General features: G+C 45.5%; 1 protein-coding gene across 1 annotated transcript in view; it reads right to left on the bottom strand.

Moving 5' to 3' along the window:
• Positions 1-16,244: 16,244 nt before the first annotated feature.
• SLX4IP (SLX4 interacting protein) overlaps positions 16,245-18,208 on the bottom strand; it is a 1,704,175-nt gene continuing 1,702,211 nt past the window's right edge. The window contains exon 8 of the mRNA XM_069608327.1: positions 16,245-16,498. Within this exon, the coding sequence (XP_069464428.1) occupies positions 16,333-16,498 (166 nt within the window). The 3' untranslated portion in view covers positions 16,245-16,332. The remainder of the gene's footprint in view (positions 16,499-18,208) is intronic.

The raw sequence follows: 18,208 nt of genomic DNA, 5'->3' as shown, positions 1-18,208 counted from the left end.
AGGAGGGAGATTACGCCCATGACTGCACCCAAATAACTGAAATGTACTCATGTACTAGAAAAGTTGAAGAAAACGCACTCGAGGGAGGTGAGCTTTTGTTTATTGATGGGTCATCAACTATTGATCAAGGAGATGGGATACGGAGGACTGGGGCAGCAGTGGTAAAAATGATGGAGGCGCCGGTGTGTGTGGCTATGAAATGTGCACAATTACCACAGCATTACTCTGCTCAAGCCGCGGAACTGGTTGCACTAATATTGGCATTGAAGGAAAGTTTTGACAAACGAGTAACCATATATTCCGACAGTGCATATGTTACATCCACTGTCCACTCAGGGCTATCAAAATGGAGAAGAAGAGGGTTTAAGAGAGCTGATGGCACTCCAGTGCAACATGCCCTCTTGTTGGCTGAACTAATTGAAGTAATAAACGACCCCCAAGAACTAGCCCTAGTCAAATGCACCGCACACACCAATGGTGAAGACCACGTCTCAAAAGGGAATGCAGCAGCAGACGCACATGCGAAATATGCTGCATACTTTGGTGAGATATGGAACCCCACAGACTCACAGAGAGGGAGAGGGAGGGGAATGGCTAGGGAGATGTTGATAAGAGAAGGGTACACCCATCTCCCAGCCACACAGATTATGGAACTACAAGCGGCTGCACCAATGGCCGAAAAAGAAATATGGGTAAAAAGAGGATGTACAATGTCACCAACCGACGCACTATGGCGCCAGGGTGGCACTGGAAAAGTTGTAATCCCATTGGCACTTTTAAACACCGCCCTGAGCCAATTACATCACCCAGCCCATATAGGCAAGGAAATAATTGCAGCACGAATTAGAGAAGATTGGTTCTGTCCCGAGTTAAATTCTCATGTGTCGAATTTTATCAGCAATTGTCTCACATGTCAACAGTTTACGGCCGGTCATACCCTAAAAGTGATAAGAGGTACCATACCCCGGCCAGAAGGACCTTTTCGGCACCTTCACATTGACTATGTTGATATGATCAACATATGTCAAGGTAATAGGTATATGATTGTAGTAGTATGCCCATTTTCTAGGTGGATTGAAGCAGGGCCCTGTTCACACCCAGATGCATTTAGAGCAGCCAAATTCCTAGTAAGGGAGGTCTTCCCCAGGTGGGGAGTGTGCGAGGTGTTAAGGTCAGACAATGGCCCGCATTTCGCAAACGAAATGTTCCAGCATATCACATCCCTGCTGAGCATAAAACACAAATTTGCATGTGCATACCACCCACAGGCTAACGGTGTATGTGAACGCCTGAATGGCTTATTGAAGGAGGCAATTGCAAAAATACAACAAACAACAAAGAAAAGTTGGTTGTATTGCCTTCCATTAGCCCTATTTGAATTGAGGAATAGGCCAGGGTCCGACCACCAGCTCACCCCTCACGAGGTGGTTACTGGACGTCAAATGCGCCTTCCCCTAACGCCAACGTCAAGGGCATTCACTGACCACGAAAGTTCAGAGAGTGTGTTAGGTGATGAAATGTATCAATATGTGTCTTCTTTGATTACTAGTGTTGTGTTTGTGTCTCAACAGCTCGAGCGCACACGGGGCGGGTCTACCAGCAATCAAGAAGAAGGCGCCAGTACAGAATTGGAAAAGGAGAACTTGTGCAAACTTGCCAAAGGTGACCACGTGCTACTTCGCAATTTCAATAGGAAATGGAACGATAAGAGGTTCACTGGCCCCCATCTGGTAGAGGACGTATCAACAAGAGCAGTAAAACTAAAGGACAAGCGTGCCTGGAACCACCTACATGATGTAAAGATCTACAAACTGCAGACCCGCCCCAGCGCCAACGACAGGTCCATTGGAAGAACAGCAACAACATCCCCGACAGCGGAAGGAAGTTCTACCACAGACAACGACCCAATTGTTCCCTTACCGTGTCACTACCCAGCTACCCCAGAGACAATAACTGACGAAGAAAGGGGTGATCCCCATACTGCCCACCCCATGGTCACACGCTCAAAGAGTAAAAATACTCCCGCCATCTGAGCCCAAACCCCCCGCCCATTGACTCCCAAGTACAGTTATAACTGAAACTGAAAGACATTGCCTGCACAAATACACATGTAAACACGTGAATGTTCTCTTTTTTCTCTCGCACATACAGGAACTGCGTATTATTGTATTATTAAGAAAAAAGCTAACTAACAAGTTCACTGTCCAGGCGTAGATGGTACTCCCAGACGATAACTACCCAGAAGAATTGTCACACCAATTTGTATACGAAATAAAAAGGCCAACATACCTAAAAAGGAGAAGGGTACGTGTCTACTACACAGCATTCTTCCTGGCCATAGAATATTCCATGCCCCACCTCCGCCCATACTTGCCGGTCCTAAGAGACCGATCACTTAGAGTAGCGTGGGAGCAGCTCTTCGCCTGGGCACTGAATGACTATTTGATAGGGAGAGCTTAAAGGAAACAAAAAACTAACATTTAATAACAAGCATTTTGAGAATTTTTAGGCGGGCAACTTTAACGTCGCAAGAATACGCTGCCAGGACTGCAGCAAGGTAAGAGCAAAATGCCGGTGAGGTTAGCATATGTAATAAAAATAATAGGGATTTTGATGATCACCGGGTTCTTGGCTGCCTCTGTATGGCAGTACAGCTATGCTATCAATTTTATTGCTGCACCCAAACCTAATATACCCCCGTCCCCTGCTGCAACAGGTGATACGTCAGGTGGTAGTAGTAACATTGCACCCAAGCAAAATAGAGTTAAACGCAGCACATACTCAGACAATAAAGGTATTGATAATTATATACAAGATTCAGCACACGTCACAAACAACATATGGTACCAACACATGACCCGCATTGGTAAGCAGACAACTGAGGATAGCTGCTACGTTTGCTCATTAATACCATACGCCATGAGTGCTTCACGAACATTTGTTGCCACATAAATAGATGAAAAGACAGCACAGTGCATAATATACTTGGCACTGTTCCAAACGAAAGGAAGATTTCAAGGAACAGTAGTGCACATGACATGGAAAACACGAGACTCATACCCATATGAAAACAACTTCCTCAAGACCTATTTGAGTTACCAAAAGAGCAGTTTACATGCTGAAGCATTCAAATACATAACAAGTGGCCCTGCAAAAGGAGAAACAAAGTAAGTAACACTGCAGTATCTACCATGTGATTGGTACGCCACTGAAGTTCCGGGTAAACAAGGATGCTGGGAGAGGCCGCTGGTGACGATAACAGGAAAGGTGTATCTGGACAACAGCTGGGAGATAGGAGTGATTGGCAGCAACATGGTAACAAAAGAAACTATCTCAACCATCGAGACACACAATCACCGATGTTGGACGACGTGGATCAAGTATGTACCAATGGTCACGTGGGTAGAAGAAGATGAAGACCCAATAACAATACTACCGTTGACTGCGCCCAAGGTATGCTACCAGCATAAAGGAGAGGTGGACGTAGGATATAACACCAATTGTGCAAGTGTGATGGAGTTACCTGAGGGGGGAGCGGGAACAGCAGTAATAATGGACCATTATTGGGCCTGTGGAGAAAAGGCATACCATACACTGCCCCCCCTGTGGAATGGTGTGTGCACAATGGTACACGTCAATGTACCATCACTAGTGGTACCTAAGAAGCATGTCAATGTGGCGAACTTTCCTAAAATGGATGAAGGAGATAAGAGAAAAAAGAGATCTGCACCACTTCAGGAGGAGCAAGGGAACAGGACCAACAGCAATGATACTGTCCTAAATAGAAGAAAAAGACAAGGAGAGCCACTGACAGGAAATTACCTGTGGGGAAGGTCGGAAACGGCACTAACATCAATACCGCCAGAACACAGACTATTCAGCAGAGCAGCAATGTTCTTCTCCTCAATAATACAACCGGGACTGCAGGCTTACGCAAACGCAAAATGGCTCCAAATAACTAGATGGGAACTAATGATGACCATCAATTCTACAGTAAATGGGTTTAACGCAATAAAAGAGGAGCTGCGAGCTGTAAGGATGGTAGCACTCCAGAACAGATATGTATTGGACCTTCTCACAGCAATGGAAGGAGGAGTTTGTGCAAAGATAGGACAATCATGCTGCACGTTCATACCTGCCAACGATGCTGACAATGGTACACTGACAGAAGCAGTTTCACAATTGGCCCAGATGCACTCCAAAATGGTGGATGAAAGTAACGGTGTAAACAAGGATAAGAGCTGGTTTTCACTATTATGGTCATGGATGCCATCCTGGCTGTCAGATGGACTAAAAATAATAGTGGGTTGTACTATTTTGGCTGGAGCTATGCTGATCATAATTAGATTTTGGAAGGCCCGGAAGGCACGTACCACTGACGAGTTGCTGGAAATGGTGGGAATGCACCCCTTGATGCCAGCAGATGACGGCCAGCATACAGGTGTGATAATACAGGAGAGGGAGAAGTTGCGCACCCAAATCATCACCAACCATCTAGACCCACCATCAGTGAAGGTCGAGAACCCAAGAAACCCCAGGAGCTACATAGGAAGATGGGTATACTGTACTCCTGGAGGAACCTGTGAATATATGTATTGGTCATTTGAAGATCATGTAAACCATTATGGACATCTCGGAGGAATAACTAAGATATGGCGAGTAAGAGGAGATAACAAGAAGGATATGTTTGTGGTCGACAAGTCGACCAGAGGGGGGACTGAAGTGGGAGAATGGAAGACCAGGCTCCCGTCCTTCACCTCTCGCGCTTGGCCTAGAGGGTCACGACCCAGACACCCGCCACGAGAGGAGTTTGTCCATTTACCAGACGACCAGATACCCTGGTACAGGAACATACGGATGTGTCCATCTGCCTGCCCAGCAGCCCGCACTGGCCATGCCGACACCTGCGGCACGGATCAACTAGACTAAAATCTACACGTCGTTAGAGATGCCATGACGACCTAGACAACGGGAAGCACATCTGTACAAATATACACACTGGACATTCCCACACCGATCTACACGAAGAATATACTCAGTGCTATGACGTAGGCGACAGGCATATTCACGGACGTGCATCTTTATTATTTTTACATAGGCTTTCAGAATGCATAAACGCAAGACGCGTCATGAACTCATCTATAAAGCTTGCTCACGATTCGCTTGAAACCCGTTACCACCATGAGAGGTATAATGAAGACACGATACTGGTCATGGAACTATATGCTACTATAACCTAAAGCACCTATGCACCAAATGGACTACTTATGCACCAGGCCCGAGTAGGCCTCAAACAAGAGCTCCCGTGGACATTAACAAAGCAAGAGTCAGGTTGCTGATCCTGCAGAAAGAGCCCGGTGAAGCAACCAGCCAAGGTCGCAATGTTGCAAACCCACATTCCAAGAACAAATCCTCAAAGGCACGATGTTGCAACCTCGCACTCCGCGCACCAACGTTAAAGTCACACCGGCAAATTAAACCAGACGCACAGTGGAAAAGCAATATTAATTGTGCAGAATTCTGCCTCAAACACGGTCCCTCCCCACGTGACCAAGCCGAACCTGACGAGATGCCAAACCCAGGAGAGAAGATGCGTCTGGATCTCTCGCTACGAGACACAGGCAGATACACATGAAAGGCTCAATGGACATCTGCGACAGTGGGAGCGGTCAGCCTTCCAGCTATGAATAAATCCTCACATTGTCTGCACGTACCCATAGTGAAACATTGTTGCAACTTGCAGGTACACCGAGAGCTGGGAACAGCGGTGGTCCCAGGCTGGGAAGCTCACGGGCGCACCAATCAGAACATGGGGCTCTTATCACTGACGCCAGTAATATTAACCAATCCCCAGGAGTCTTCATGTAACAATTCTCATGTATCTAATTGTAGGGACAACCCAGATATACCACCTGACTACCCTTTGTCCACTAACATCATTCTCTATATGTGTGCTATACTAACCCTACCACTCGAGCAACCAATTAAGAGTGGCGATAGGTTTTTTGTTAACTTTCTGAAGTGACGCAAGTAGCGCGTCATAATACAGTAAAAAGGGCCTGCGAGCCCCACGATTGTGTGTGTGTCAGGACGGACGCGTACGCTCCTTGACCCATCCCTGCCGTTTTGTCTAATAAACAGCAGAGTCACCTTGCTCCTTGTGTGTGTCTCATACTCTATCTCATCTGGGATATACACGGGAGGAGTTGGGGCCTCCCTGCCTGGAGGTCTGCGGACGGCCCGGCCGACCCCGGCAGAATTTCCCCCCGACAGGCTGGAGGCAAGCAGAGCGTACCGAAAGCATACTGATAATATACCCATATGCGGAGGAGAAGAGATTATGAACAGGAACGGCGGTCCGGCTTATACGTGGCAGAGCCCGCAGTGAGTAGCCGGAGGTGTGCAATGGTTCTGCACGTGTGGTAGGCAGAGCAGTGTTCGGACAGGCGAGACCGCAGAACACGGTCCCGAGACAGGAGGTACCCCGCCCAGGAGAGGGGAGGGGCCCAGGCAATCCTCCGCCTAGTTGCAGGACTGCACTAAGTGGACAGCACCAACAACAGAGCCTGCCCCCACAAAAGTGAAGCCCCCAACCAGACCTCCTGGATAACTAACAAAAACAACGTGCCCACCGCACTGCAGGCTGACAGCTAAGGTTTACGGGGCAGGGCGGCAGACCAACCCTCCTACGCAGGAGGCGAGATTGATGCAGTCACATGGGGGAAGATTGCTTGGCAACATATATCGCTACTGGCTCAAATTGAAAGGACAAGACGAAACACTCTGGGAACCAGTGGAGAAGCTCACACAAGTCTGGGCCATCGTATGAGAGACCAGCAAATAACACTGGCAGAGCGTGTTACTCCAGGAGGAGTGCCAACAAACGGGCTGCACCCCACCCAGGAACAACAACAGAATACGGAAGCTGCAACCGGAGGGCAAAATAAAGGGAAGAGCACAGACGCCACTGAAGCACATAGCACTACCTCATTCCACAAAGACATCAAGAACCAGAGAGACATTTCGCCCCACGCTAGCGGAATCAAGTGCCCCCAGATCAAAAACAAGCGCTACCGGGCCTGCGAGAGCTTGCACGACGGAATCCCGAACTCCTGAGACTGGAGGCGAGCATATTGGGCGAAATTGCAATGGCAGCCAAAACACTCAAAACGAAAGGGAAACAACCCACCATAGATGAGTGCACTAAAGCGCCACAACCAACGGACAGAGCCAGGTGCAAAGAGAGGAACATACAAACAGACACAGCTCCAGCGAGTAGCGAACAACAGATCCTAGAGGCGCTAGCAGACCTAAAAATTACTTGGGAAACCAAACTAGAAGCGGCCATGACGAACCTCAAAACGTCCCTCCAATTCAAGATAGATGCAGTGCAAGTGGACGTCAACTTGTTGCGACAAGACATAAGAGCGATAGCTGAACGCATAAGTGATCTGGTGAAAGAAGTCCATTCCAACACCACCACCTGCACAGCAAATGCCTCTGAGATCCACACATTGCGTCAAGAAGTCAGCAACCTGGAAAACAGGGCTGAGGAGGCCGAGGGACGGGCCCGAAGGAACAATATACGTATAATAGGGCTCCCGGAAGGGGAAGAGGGAACAAACCCCACAGACTACATTGAAACCATGCTGCTGCAAGAAATTAAAGGAGGAACACTCACCCAAGGATTTGCGGTGGAGAGAGCCCATCGGGCACTGGCACGGAAACCGGCACCCAGAGCCCCCCCAAGTCCAATCATCGCCAAGATACTAAACTATCAGGATAGGGAAAAAATGCTGGAACATTTCTGAAAAGGGGGCACAATACAGAGGGCATCGGCGGCAATAACAGCATATCCGGACTATACTCTTCAGGTGCAGGGACGTCGACTTAACTTTGGAGCAGTCAAGAGGAGATTACGCGAAGCAAGCTACAAATATATGCTGATGTACCCCGCAAAACTGAAAATATTCCACAAAAACAGGACGTTGTTCTTCGAGACCCCAGAAGAAGCTATGGATTGGTTGGATGCACAGAATAGTCCGTCGGGGATGACCGATCAACGAGCGGGTGGAAATGACAAGTGAAGCAGTGATCATGGAGACCGAGGTGCGGTATAAACACGTACATTGGGACTTGATTATAGACCCACATACAGTAGCAAGAAGAAGAGCAATGTATTTGGCGGGCAGGACACATAGTAATATTAAGGTGGGAGATGCAGAGAATCCAACCCATACCCCGTTAGATAGATTAGTTTGGTTGCCAGTAGTGTGGCAACCCCCTGCTGAGTCCCTAGTGCCTGCGTGACCAGGGTAGGACTAAATGCGGAATAGCCTGAGATCCAGGGATGGAGCTGGGCAACAGTTGGGGTGGGGGAGGGCGGGAAGGGAGTTGGGGGGTTTGTAGTAGAGGTTGAAAGGGAATGAACTTATACCTACGCACGTCTATGAGCCAGTTGGAGGGCAGGGGAGGACAGAGGCGGGATGGCCTATGGATGAAGGATGGGAGACCTTAAGATAGCAACCTGGAATGTCAGGGGACTTAACAGCTACTTGAAAAGAAATAAGATCATGGTGTACCTTAGGAGGCAGAGAATAGATATTGCCTTGTTACAAGAAACCCACCTCACAAAAGATAAACAGGAGTTGATACGAAGAAAATGGAAGGGTACTGTTATTGGGGCAACATATTCGTCATATGCCAGGGGGGTAATCACCTGAATCGTGCATCATGTACCCTTTCAGCTGATACAGTCCACAGTGGAGCAAGATGGGAGAATGGGGGTGATACGAGGGATGTTGAAAAATAGAGAGTTGTGCATCATTAACACATACGCCCCAAATCAGGATACAGTAGCCCACTTTAAGGCCCTGCATGGTAAAATCAGCCCATACCTTGGAGGCGCGGTCATATGGGGGGGGACTTCAATTGCACACTAGACCCTAGGGTGGACAGATCGGACTAAAAACTAAACAAGCCTACTCCCGCGGCCAAGTCTCTGAAGGCCCTGATGGGAGATTTCCAGCTAGAGGATATTTGGAGATTGCACCACCCACACGATAGGCACTACTCACATTACTCTGCTCCACAAAACCTGTACACGCGATTAGATTAAATGTTCGTGAACCTGGAATTCACAGGAGAGATAGTGAGTTCAGAATATAAAGTTAGGGTCCTATCAGACCACTCACCCCTGATCCTAACTTGGCAGCATCAGCCCCCCCAGAGCTAAAATCCCAACGTGGCGACTTAGAGCTGAAGCACTGAAAGACGCAGAGTTCAGGGAGGACCTGAGGAAGGAGATAATAGAGTATTTTGAAAATAACACCGGTAGTGTAAAATCAGAAAGCACCCTGTGGGATGCATTCAAAATAGTGGTGAGAGGGGCAGCAATATCCAAATCTAAAGGGCTTCAAGGAGACATAATGAAAGAGAAGCAAACTACAGAAAAGAAAGTAGAAGGAATCATGAAGAACGGGGACTCCTCATGGGAAGAGGCTAAAACCATGAACCAATTACAATAGGAATGTATAGGACACCGTGAAAGACTATGGTCCTCATTACGAGTTGGGCGCAAAGGGATACCGGGCAACGGTAAGAACACCGGTGTCGGTAATCCCTTTGCGCCCTATTCCGAGTACCCTTAGCGGGTCCCTTCCTTAACGCCTGGTTTTACCAGACGTTAAGGACAGGACCCGTTAAGGGACTTTAGAGCTAATAACGGTACTGCAATTTGCAGTACCGTTATTAGCACCTTCCCATTGAGCCCTATGGGGACTCAAATGGGAATGGGGAATGGCTTTTTCAATGGGGACTTACCGGTCCCGCAAAGGTCGGAATAGACCGGTAAGTCCCCATTGAACCAGGGCGGACTCAGTACCGGTATTGGAGGTAGTCATGGCGCTAAAAGCGCCATGACTACCTCCAAACTCGGAATGAGGCCCTATGTAACTTAAACTATAAGAAGTACATAGAGAGGCAACACGCAGGAGGAGATAAACCGGGGAGGCTGTTGCCATGGCTATACAAGCACGAAACACCTAGGTAAGCGATAAGAGAAATAAAGGGGGAAAATTGTCAAAGACTGGACACCCAGGAAAGCGTTAATGGAGTTTTTTTTTATTCTACCGACACTTCTACGAAGACGCTGGAGGGGTGGACGAGAATGAGATGAAGGAGATATTAGGGGACATTGGGCTACCAAGGCTAAGTGCTGAAGAAAAGGAGAACTTAGGTGCCCCCGTTACACTAGAAAAGCTAGAAACAGTAGTTAGGCAATTACCAACCAGCAAGGCCCCAGGAATGGATGAGCTCCCTAGCAAGTTTTACAAATCATACAGGGCGGAGGTGCTCCCCCCGCTACTGGCAATGTTAAATGAGGCCTTCGAGGCAGGGAAACTACCAGAATCCCTGAGAGAGGCAATAATTATCCCGCTTCTCAAACCAAACAAGCCTAGCATGGACTGCGGATCACACAGATCGCTGTCCATGATAAACCAAGATAGTAAAATACTCACGGCAGTGCTGGCCAACAGACTCAGACTGGTCATAAATAAACTTATACATCATGATCAGACTGGATATGTTCCGTGCAGGAGCATAACAGACAACCATAGACGGCTCCACCGCGTCATGGAACAGACAGTAGGCGATACAAGTGAAGTGGCAATTGTCTCCCGAGACGCGTTGAAAGCCTTTGACTCCGTAAGATGGTCCTGGATGATGGCGGCATTGAAGGAATATGGAATGGTACCAGGGTACTTGAGGTGGGTGAAGCTGCTGTACAGCTCGCAACTCGCTAGAGTCAGAACAGGAGCAACCATCTCGGATAAATGGCAACTCGTCAGGGGCACCAGGCAGGGCTGCCCGTGGTCTCCCATGCTGTATATTCTTGCACTGGAACCCCATGCAATATATTTAAGGCAACAATATGAGGAAATAGGGGTCTACACTAAGGAAGGACCGCACCTGATATCATTGTACGTGGATGACATGTTACTGTATCTGAGATGTCCGGACGAAAACCTGCAGTGTATCCTGGAGGTATTGGATCGGTTTGCCTTATACTCTGGCATATCGGTCAACCCCCAGAAATCGTGTATATTTCCTCTAGGGAGATACATAGGAATTGCGCATAATAACCTGCCAGTCTTACAAATACCCTGGGAGACCAGAACATTCAGATACCTGGGGATTGATATCTATCACAAGATAGAAGACGAACACAAAAATAACACGGAGAAAGCAGTAACAAACATTGAAAATTGCATGAAATTTTGGGCTAAACTCCCCCTGGCCATGATGGGAAGGGTGGCACTGTTGAAAATGGTGGTACTGCTCAGGCTATTGCACTTTTTTGTGAATATCCCATATATGGTGCCTAAATGCTTCTTCGATAAACTACAGAGCTTGTGTAGAGGCTTTATCTGGCACAATACAAGGAATAGGATCGCCCTATGGAAGCTACAGAAAGCGTATGAGAGAGGGGGCATAAGATTGCCTAACTTTGAGCTATACCACCTAGCGGGGCAACTGCAGTTTGTGGTCAAGTGGCTCACTGAAGACACAACAGCGGAGTCCAGACTGCTGTGGTCTGATTGTACCCCTTTCTTTCTGAAAGAACTGATATGGCTGCCTAAATCAGAGCTAGAAGGGCATTCAAAGCTGTTAGACTTGGGATGGAAGATATGGTGCAAGGTGTGCCAGGTCATGGACAACCAGACCCTGTGCTCCCCCCAGGTGCCGCTAGTGGCACTGAAGGGGTAGACGCACAACTGAGGAAGATAATACGTGGACACTGGGAACCGGTGGGCATAGCAACACTAGGTGATGTGTGGCGAGACGGGAAGGCATTGGAATTTACAACACTCATGGGTGAAACCGGGGTGCACCCGGGGAAGTACATCACCTACATCAGATTGATAAAACCAATGAGAGCCACATGGTCGGAAATAGCGTTGCAAGATCAACCGGACTCGGCAATAGAGACAATATATGATATCTCGGAGGGAGGACACGAGGTACCCTGGATCTACGAATTAATAATGTCCAGGGTGGGGAAAGAGGTGACCCAGCTGAGACGGGACTGGAAAGAGGATGTGGGGAGCCCTTGAGGGACGGCCTACGGGAAATAGCACAGGGGTACCACAAGAAGGTATCCAGGAATGCCAGACTACAACAGATTCAGCTATATGTAACCCACAGGGCATACATGGCCCCACAAAGAATAGGCTGATTTAAGAACACAGAGACACAAATATGCCTAAATTCGGGGAAGTAAACGGGGGGATGACACATATGTTCTGTGCATGCACAGAGATTCGTAAATTCTGGGGGGAGGTGGCCAATCGCTTAACTGAGAATGGAATTAACCTAAATGTGGAGTCGGTGTGGGAGTGCATGGTGGGAGGATTCTCTAGAATATGCAAAATGAAGCATGTATGTAAACTTAAGGAATTAGCCTATATTTTAGCTAAACGCAGGATAGCAATGGGATGGAAATCGAGCCAGAGACCCCGGATAGAGGTGTGGTGGCATGACCTTCTGAAATGGGTGGATGTGGAAACCGCAGTATGGCACGAAGAGGCACACAGGGGGGTGGATGATGAAGTGGGGACGCTGATGGCCTGGAGACAATTAGTGGCCACATTAACGGTGGACACCCGTGCAAGCCCAAGCGAACAAGACACCTCCGGGTGCCTAGATGGGGAAGAGCCCCCTGAAAGGAATGAGCAGAGGCGCGAGGGAGCAAGCTCATGTTAAGGGGGAGGGAGGTTGGGGATGGCAGTAGAAAATGTACGTAAAGCACATAATGTTTGGATATTGCAATGTATACTGTCGGGAGTGCTGTGATGTGTGTATTAAGAAAAATAATAAAAATATATATATAAAAAAATATTTTTTATAGCCTTAATCTGTTTGATTGCGTCTTCCACACACTGCAATTGTGCTTTTCTTAGTCTACGTCTACTTACGTGGATCCAAACTCCCACATCAGAGTCAGAGCCACTACTTGAATCCCGGCTTTGCTTGCATATTTGCCCCCGTCAAAATGGCTGTAGGTTGGCATTTCTGTGTGTGCAGTAGAGGAGATCAATTATTTTTTCTCTTTTCCATTGGCCTTCTGGGTTATGGGCCTCAAATAATTTCTGAAGGACTGAATAATATGACACGTTTTCATATCGTCACCCCAGAATCAGTGTTTCCCCATCTACCTGGGTGTTCTTGGCTATCCCACACTCCTTGGAATAGATAAGGGTCTTTAAAATGCCCTTTTTGGGTTGCAATTTCAGTCTCTCATTATCAGCCAAACAGGCTAAACAGTCCCTCTGTTGGCTCATACGCCATAATTCATGTTCCCTTAACTAATTTTCATACCTTGATTCACTAATCCTCTGTTTGGGAGTGCTCTCTTATCCTCTACTGTCCACACCTGATATACTAATTGTTCCTCTCCTCTCACCTGAATTTCTCTTTATAACTCTGTAACTGACAGGGAAATCAAGTCTTTCTGTGTATCTGGCTGAGTTTTCTGAAGACAAAATGGTCTGTCTGATGCCACCTATATACTGATTATTGCTAGGTGTGCCAAGGCAACCAGTCTGATTCTGGAAAAGGTCTGGGTAATGGAGCCTCAGGAACTGCAATGACCTCCTTTCGTCCATGAAACATATCCGTCTGCAAGTTTTAGGTTGTGCTTCTGAACACAAAGGAATACATTTGATTACTTATCTCAAGCTAGGATTATGGTCCATTTCAAATACCATCTGCTGTTTACTCTTTACCAGTTGTTTCCTAGATTCGCTGTGCAGATGGCACAGAAAATACTATTTTGAGACAGTGTTTAGATTTTTTTCCTTTTTTTTTGTGGGGCAGTACCTCTCTTTCTCGTCATGCTACAATCCTTCTACCTAACTCAGGCATCCATAACCACTGGTTAGTGCTACTGAATGCAGATCCCTACTGTCTAAAGTCTGCTTTTTTTGCATGTGGTTTTTATTACTTTTTACAAACACCACATCTCTATTTCTAATCAATTTAGAATAGCAATTCTTTCAAAAGCAAAAAATCCACATAAACCACTACGCTCATCATTCATCCCAAGGTATCATCATTAAAAAATTACAATTCATTCATTCTTAAAATTCGCTAAAACCAGGCTTAATAGTTCCCCAATTAAAAACATATCCCACAATTGCGTGGCCGTTAGGGAGCTAGTCTGCTTTATATACGCTTCCAAATATTGAGTCCTTGTTTCCACCAAGGCTCTACAGACAACCATCACTGGAATAATGATTCTTTGCTCCCTCCATCTTCACAATACATGCAACCTCAGTCTCCCTTCACTATTTGCCTCCTAGCCAATTGGATCTCTCTTGTTGGGAGGATATTCAGGCGAAATCGCATGAATAGCTCACGGTAGTGAGCAGAGGGGAACTTTTGTAGGTAGACAGGAATTTGATTTAGCAATCTATTCCTCTTTAAGGCAATAATGCCAGCTTGGATAGCCTTCTAACTTCCTGGGTAGAGATCCAGTCCCTATCTTGCATTCTTTTGTTTGCCTTTAATGGGTTATCAGTTAGTATTTCCAATGGGATGTCATAAGATCTAAGATGGGCCATACATTTATCCTTCCAAGACCCGAGCCACGCATCCAACTGCACCGGGTAACTGTGTCTCAGAATGTCAACGGGGTAGGAATTGTCGATACTGACACATTTCCTAGAGAAATGGATTTCCATATTGCAATCGACTCCATAGATTGGAGCCCAGTTCAAAACGAACTGGCGATGATTTAGGCAATCTTAAAACCTTTTGCCAAATGTACCCCTCCAGAATCCCCCATACCTTCCACGATAAGCTTGGCATAGTTTATTTTCCATAAGTTAAAATCTGTACGTTTTGCTTATAGAAGGTAAGCAAGGACAGAACTGAAAAGGTGCCATATCTCCTATGCAGAGCGATTCCTTGGGCAGCTAACATCTTAGCCTTGGCTCGTAGCATCAAGTAGTGTGCATTATCATTGGTTTTTATTGACTGTGGTTCCCAAGTAGGTCATGGATTCAACAATTTCTAGTCATTCCCCCTTGATTCTCCAAGAATAAAGTCCCTTGTGTTTCCTGTGGTCCGATGACATAACTAGGAATTTAGATTTTTTAACATTAACACCATTAGTCTTAAGATATAGCAAGCCAGCATTTAATCTGTGCTGCAGTCCTAGAGGGGTTTGATTTATTAAAAAAATAATAATCGGCATGCAGGACCCACGGGAGGTTCACATCATTCATTATGGGTGGAAACGCCCTAATCAATTGCTGGGACTCGCCCAGATCAGATATGTACAGTTTGAACAAAATAGGTGCTAACAAGCAGCCCTGCTTGAGTACCCAAAGTGTATAGATTTTCTTCCAAAGGGCCCCCTTTGCAGACAATTGTATTTGAACTGAGGTGCACGTATAAAGAGCCATAATTGCCTCCACTAGATCCAGGGGGCAGTACCAGCTTGTCAATTTAGCCCAAAGCCTCTCCATGCTCACTCAATCGAAGGCCTGTTCGAAGGTCCATAAAGGCCAAATAGATGTTTGTTTTTGTCTCAATGGCTCTGAGCTTCAGAAGATTGAACAGGAACATGTGAGCTTATGGCCCTTAAATAGGGAGCATATCGTGCATTAGGTGGATGCAGAGTAACTCTTACACCAGATAAAACAACTCAGGAAGAAGACAAAGTCTTTTAACTGTTTTATTATCAATTGTCTAAAACAGGGAGTTCCAACGGACATCAATGAACGTTGTACAGCGTAATCGTTCTCAAAGCATTCCATAAAAAAATTACATTTATATAGTACAAATTCGTCATACGTGACGTCTTATTACATGGCAAACTACAAAACCGGTATCTGTAAATAAAGGTAAATTCCCTAATTTTTTGATATAGGGGGATCAATTCTCAAACGGGAGTGGGGGAAATGGCTACACAAGAAGAACAGAGAATTGATTACCCCTCTCTACAAAGAAGTATGGAGGTAAAAGAGTGGGGTGGCTTTACAACATGATTAGGGTTCGAATAACATTATGATCACTCAAATTGAAAAAGTGGTTTAAAGAACAGCAAAAACACCAATAATTCTCAAAAGAAATGAATACATTAATTTAATGGTAGATATACAAAATTTAAAAGAACAGTACTCAATAAGGACTGAACGAATGGATGCACCAACCAATAATCACAAACACTAAGAAACTAAAACAAAGATTACACAGGGGTGTAAGTCATTAAATAGACATTACTTCGCAAAATTAATGCACCAGATTACTATCATTAGTGATCTTTTATATGGTAGTCGACATGTTTCGGCCATATATTGAATTGGATACTATTTCTAGTGTCTTTTCAGAAACAGATGTAGCGGCCATCTTCAGGACAAAGGATTTCTTCCAGGAAATCTTCAATTCAATGATTTGCCCCATTTTATGATTTAATTGTAACATCACTGATCTATGAAAATACAAACAATTGATTGTCAACTTGAGGTGATCTTGTGCTTAGTGTGCATGTTGTTTAGCAACTTTTATAATACATTGGTTACAAGTAGAACAAATTTGTCTAGGTTGAATTATATGAACCTCCGACCAGTATCGAACTTGTGTTACTATATAACACATTTTTGTCCATTGAATCATTGAGATTAAAAAGGGTACTGAAATGTCAGGATCATCCAGTGTGGCTCAGAGCAACAGTTATGACATATATCTAAGGAAAAGGCATCCCAGTATCATTTGTTTTCAGTTCCACGGGAAAAATGCTGCTAAAATTGCAACATATACCAGAATGAGCTGTGCAGACAGAAACTTTAAACAAAGGCTGGATACATGTATCCAGACTGCAAACAATCCCTGCACTCAAGGAAAGACCTAATGCTGAATCAAATGTGTATGTGCTGCATAGGAAAATCGGATTTAAAAGAATTCAGTTTAATGTGTTTTTCCATGAAGAAAGTGCAAAATCGACTGTTTTGAAAGCATATTTTTGTTGAAAGGCCTAATTCTTTAAGAAATGTCAAACGATTGCTAATTTAAAAATCCACCTATGAACTGTGTTCATTTTATATGTTTTAATGAGGAAGGCCTAATTGCTGCTGGGAGGCCTCGCATACTCATGACAATGCCCTTCATTAGACATTCGTCTTCGCCCCAGGCAAAGACAATAGAACTCTTCGACAATTATCCTTCCAGAGGAGGGGCAGGATGCTGGGAGAGGCTTCTCATTGAACTTCAAAGGACTGCCCATTTGCTCACAATTGGGAAGTAAGAAAAAAAACAGTCCTGTGATTTTGGGTTTTAATTGCTTATTTTGCCACAGAACTTCATGACATTTAACTTGGCAGCAAAAATAAGTAAAGGAATGAAAAGTACATACATTGAAATCGGATTTTATGATAGACATATGAAGACTTTGTAGGATTTCTTACTGCGTAAGGAACTGAAGTTATGAAAAAGGACTAATTGCGCAGAAACTATTAATGCTGCAAATCTAATAATATGTACCCATGTTCTAGGAGTGATCGCACATATATGTACCCAATTAGGAACTGTTAGGCAAAACCTTTATGATTAAAATTGACAAAATTCCACAGAAAGACAAAGCCACCGACTTGGGAGTTGGATGTAAATGTAACCCACAAAATATGTAATGTATGTGTCCGATTTTATTACAGGGCATAATTATATATATATATGTATTTGTGGGAAAGTTAGATTTTGGTCCAAATAACTGTAGGAGGTTCCCAAGTCACATCATAAAATATGACAACCCTTTCTGTCATCAAACCAGCAAAAAGCAAGGCGGAAACTGTGCCTTTGACCAATGATAGCCGTGTGGGTTGCAAGTCTGCCCCTACCATAAACTTAGTGATGTCATTTGGCAGGATAAATAAGGGAACCTCACAACACATAGACACACTGATTCCTGACGCCATCCTGATTTCCGCGTGACGCCGTGTTCCTGAATTCACCATCTTGTTCCTGATTCCAGATTTCTTTACCAAGCCAAGGCCTCAGCATTGCTGAACTCTTCTTCAGCTAGGCCCAAATCCTGAAACCATCCCAAAACGTAAGGAAAATAATTCTGATCCAGTGTGGCTTACTACCATTCATGCTTGCCTGCTGAAACTCACCATTCCGCTGATCTACAGTGTCCAGTAACCGG

This window comes from Ambystoma mexicanum, chromosome 4q (assembly GCF_040938575.1).
Source record: "Ambystoma mexicanum isolate Mex_15411 chromosome 4q, UKY_AmexF1_1, whole genome shotgun sequence".
In the NCBI taxonomy this organism is placed as follows: domain Eukaryota; kingdom Metazoa; phylum Chordata; class Amphibia; order Caudata; family Ambystomatidae; genus Ambystoma; species Ambystoma mexicanum.
Note: the sequence above shows the minus strand (reverse complement) of the source record. Positions and strands in the feature narration are given on the sequence as shown.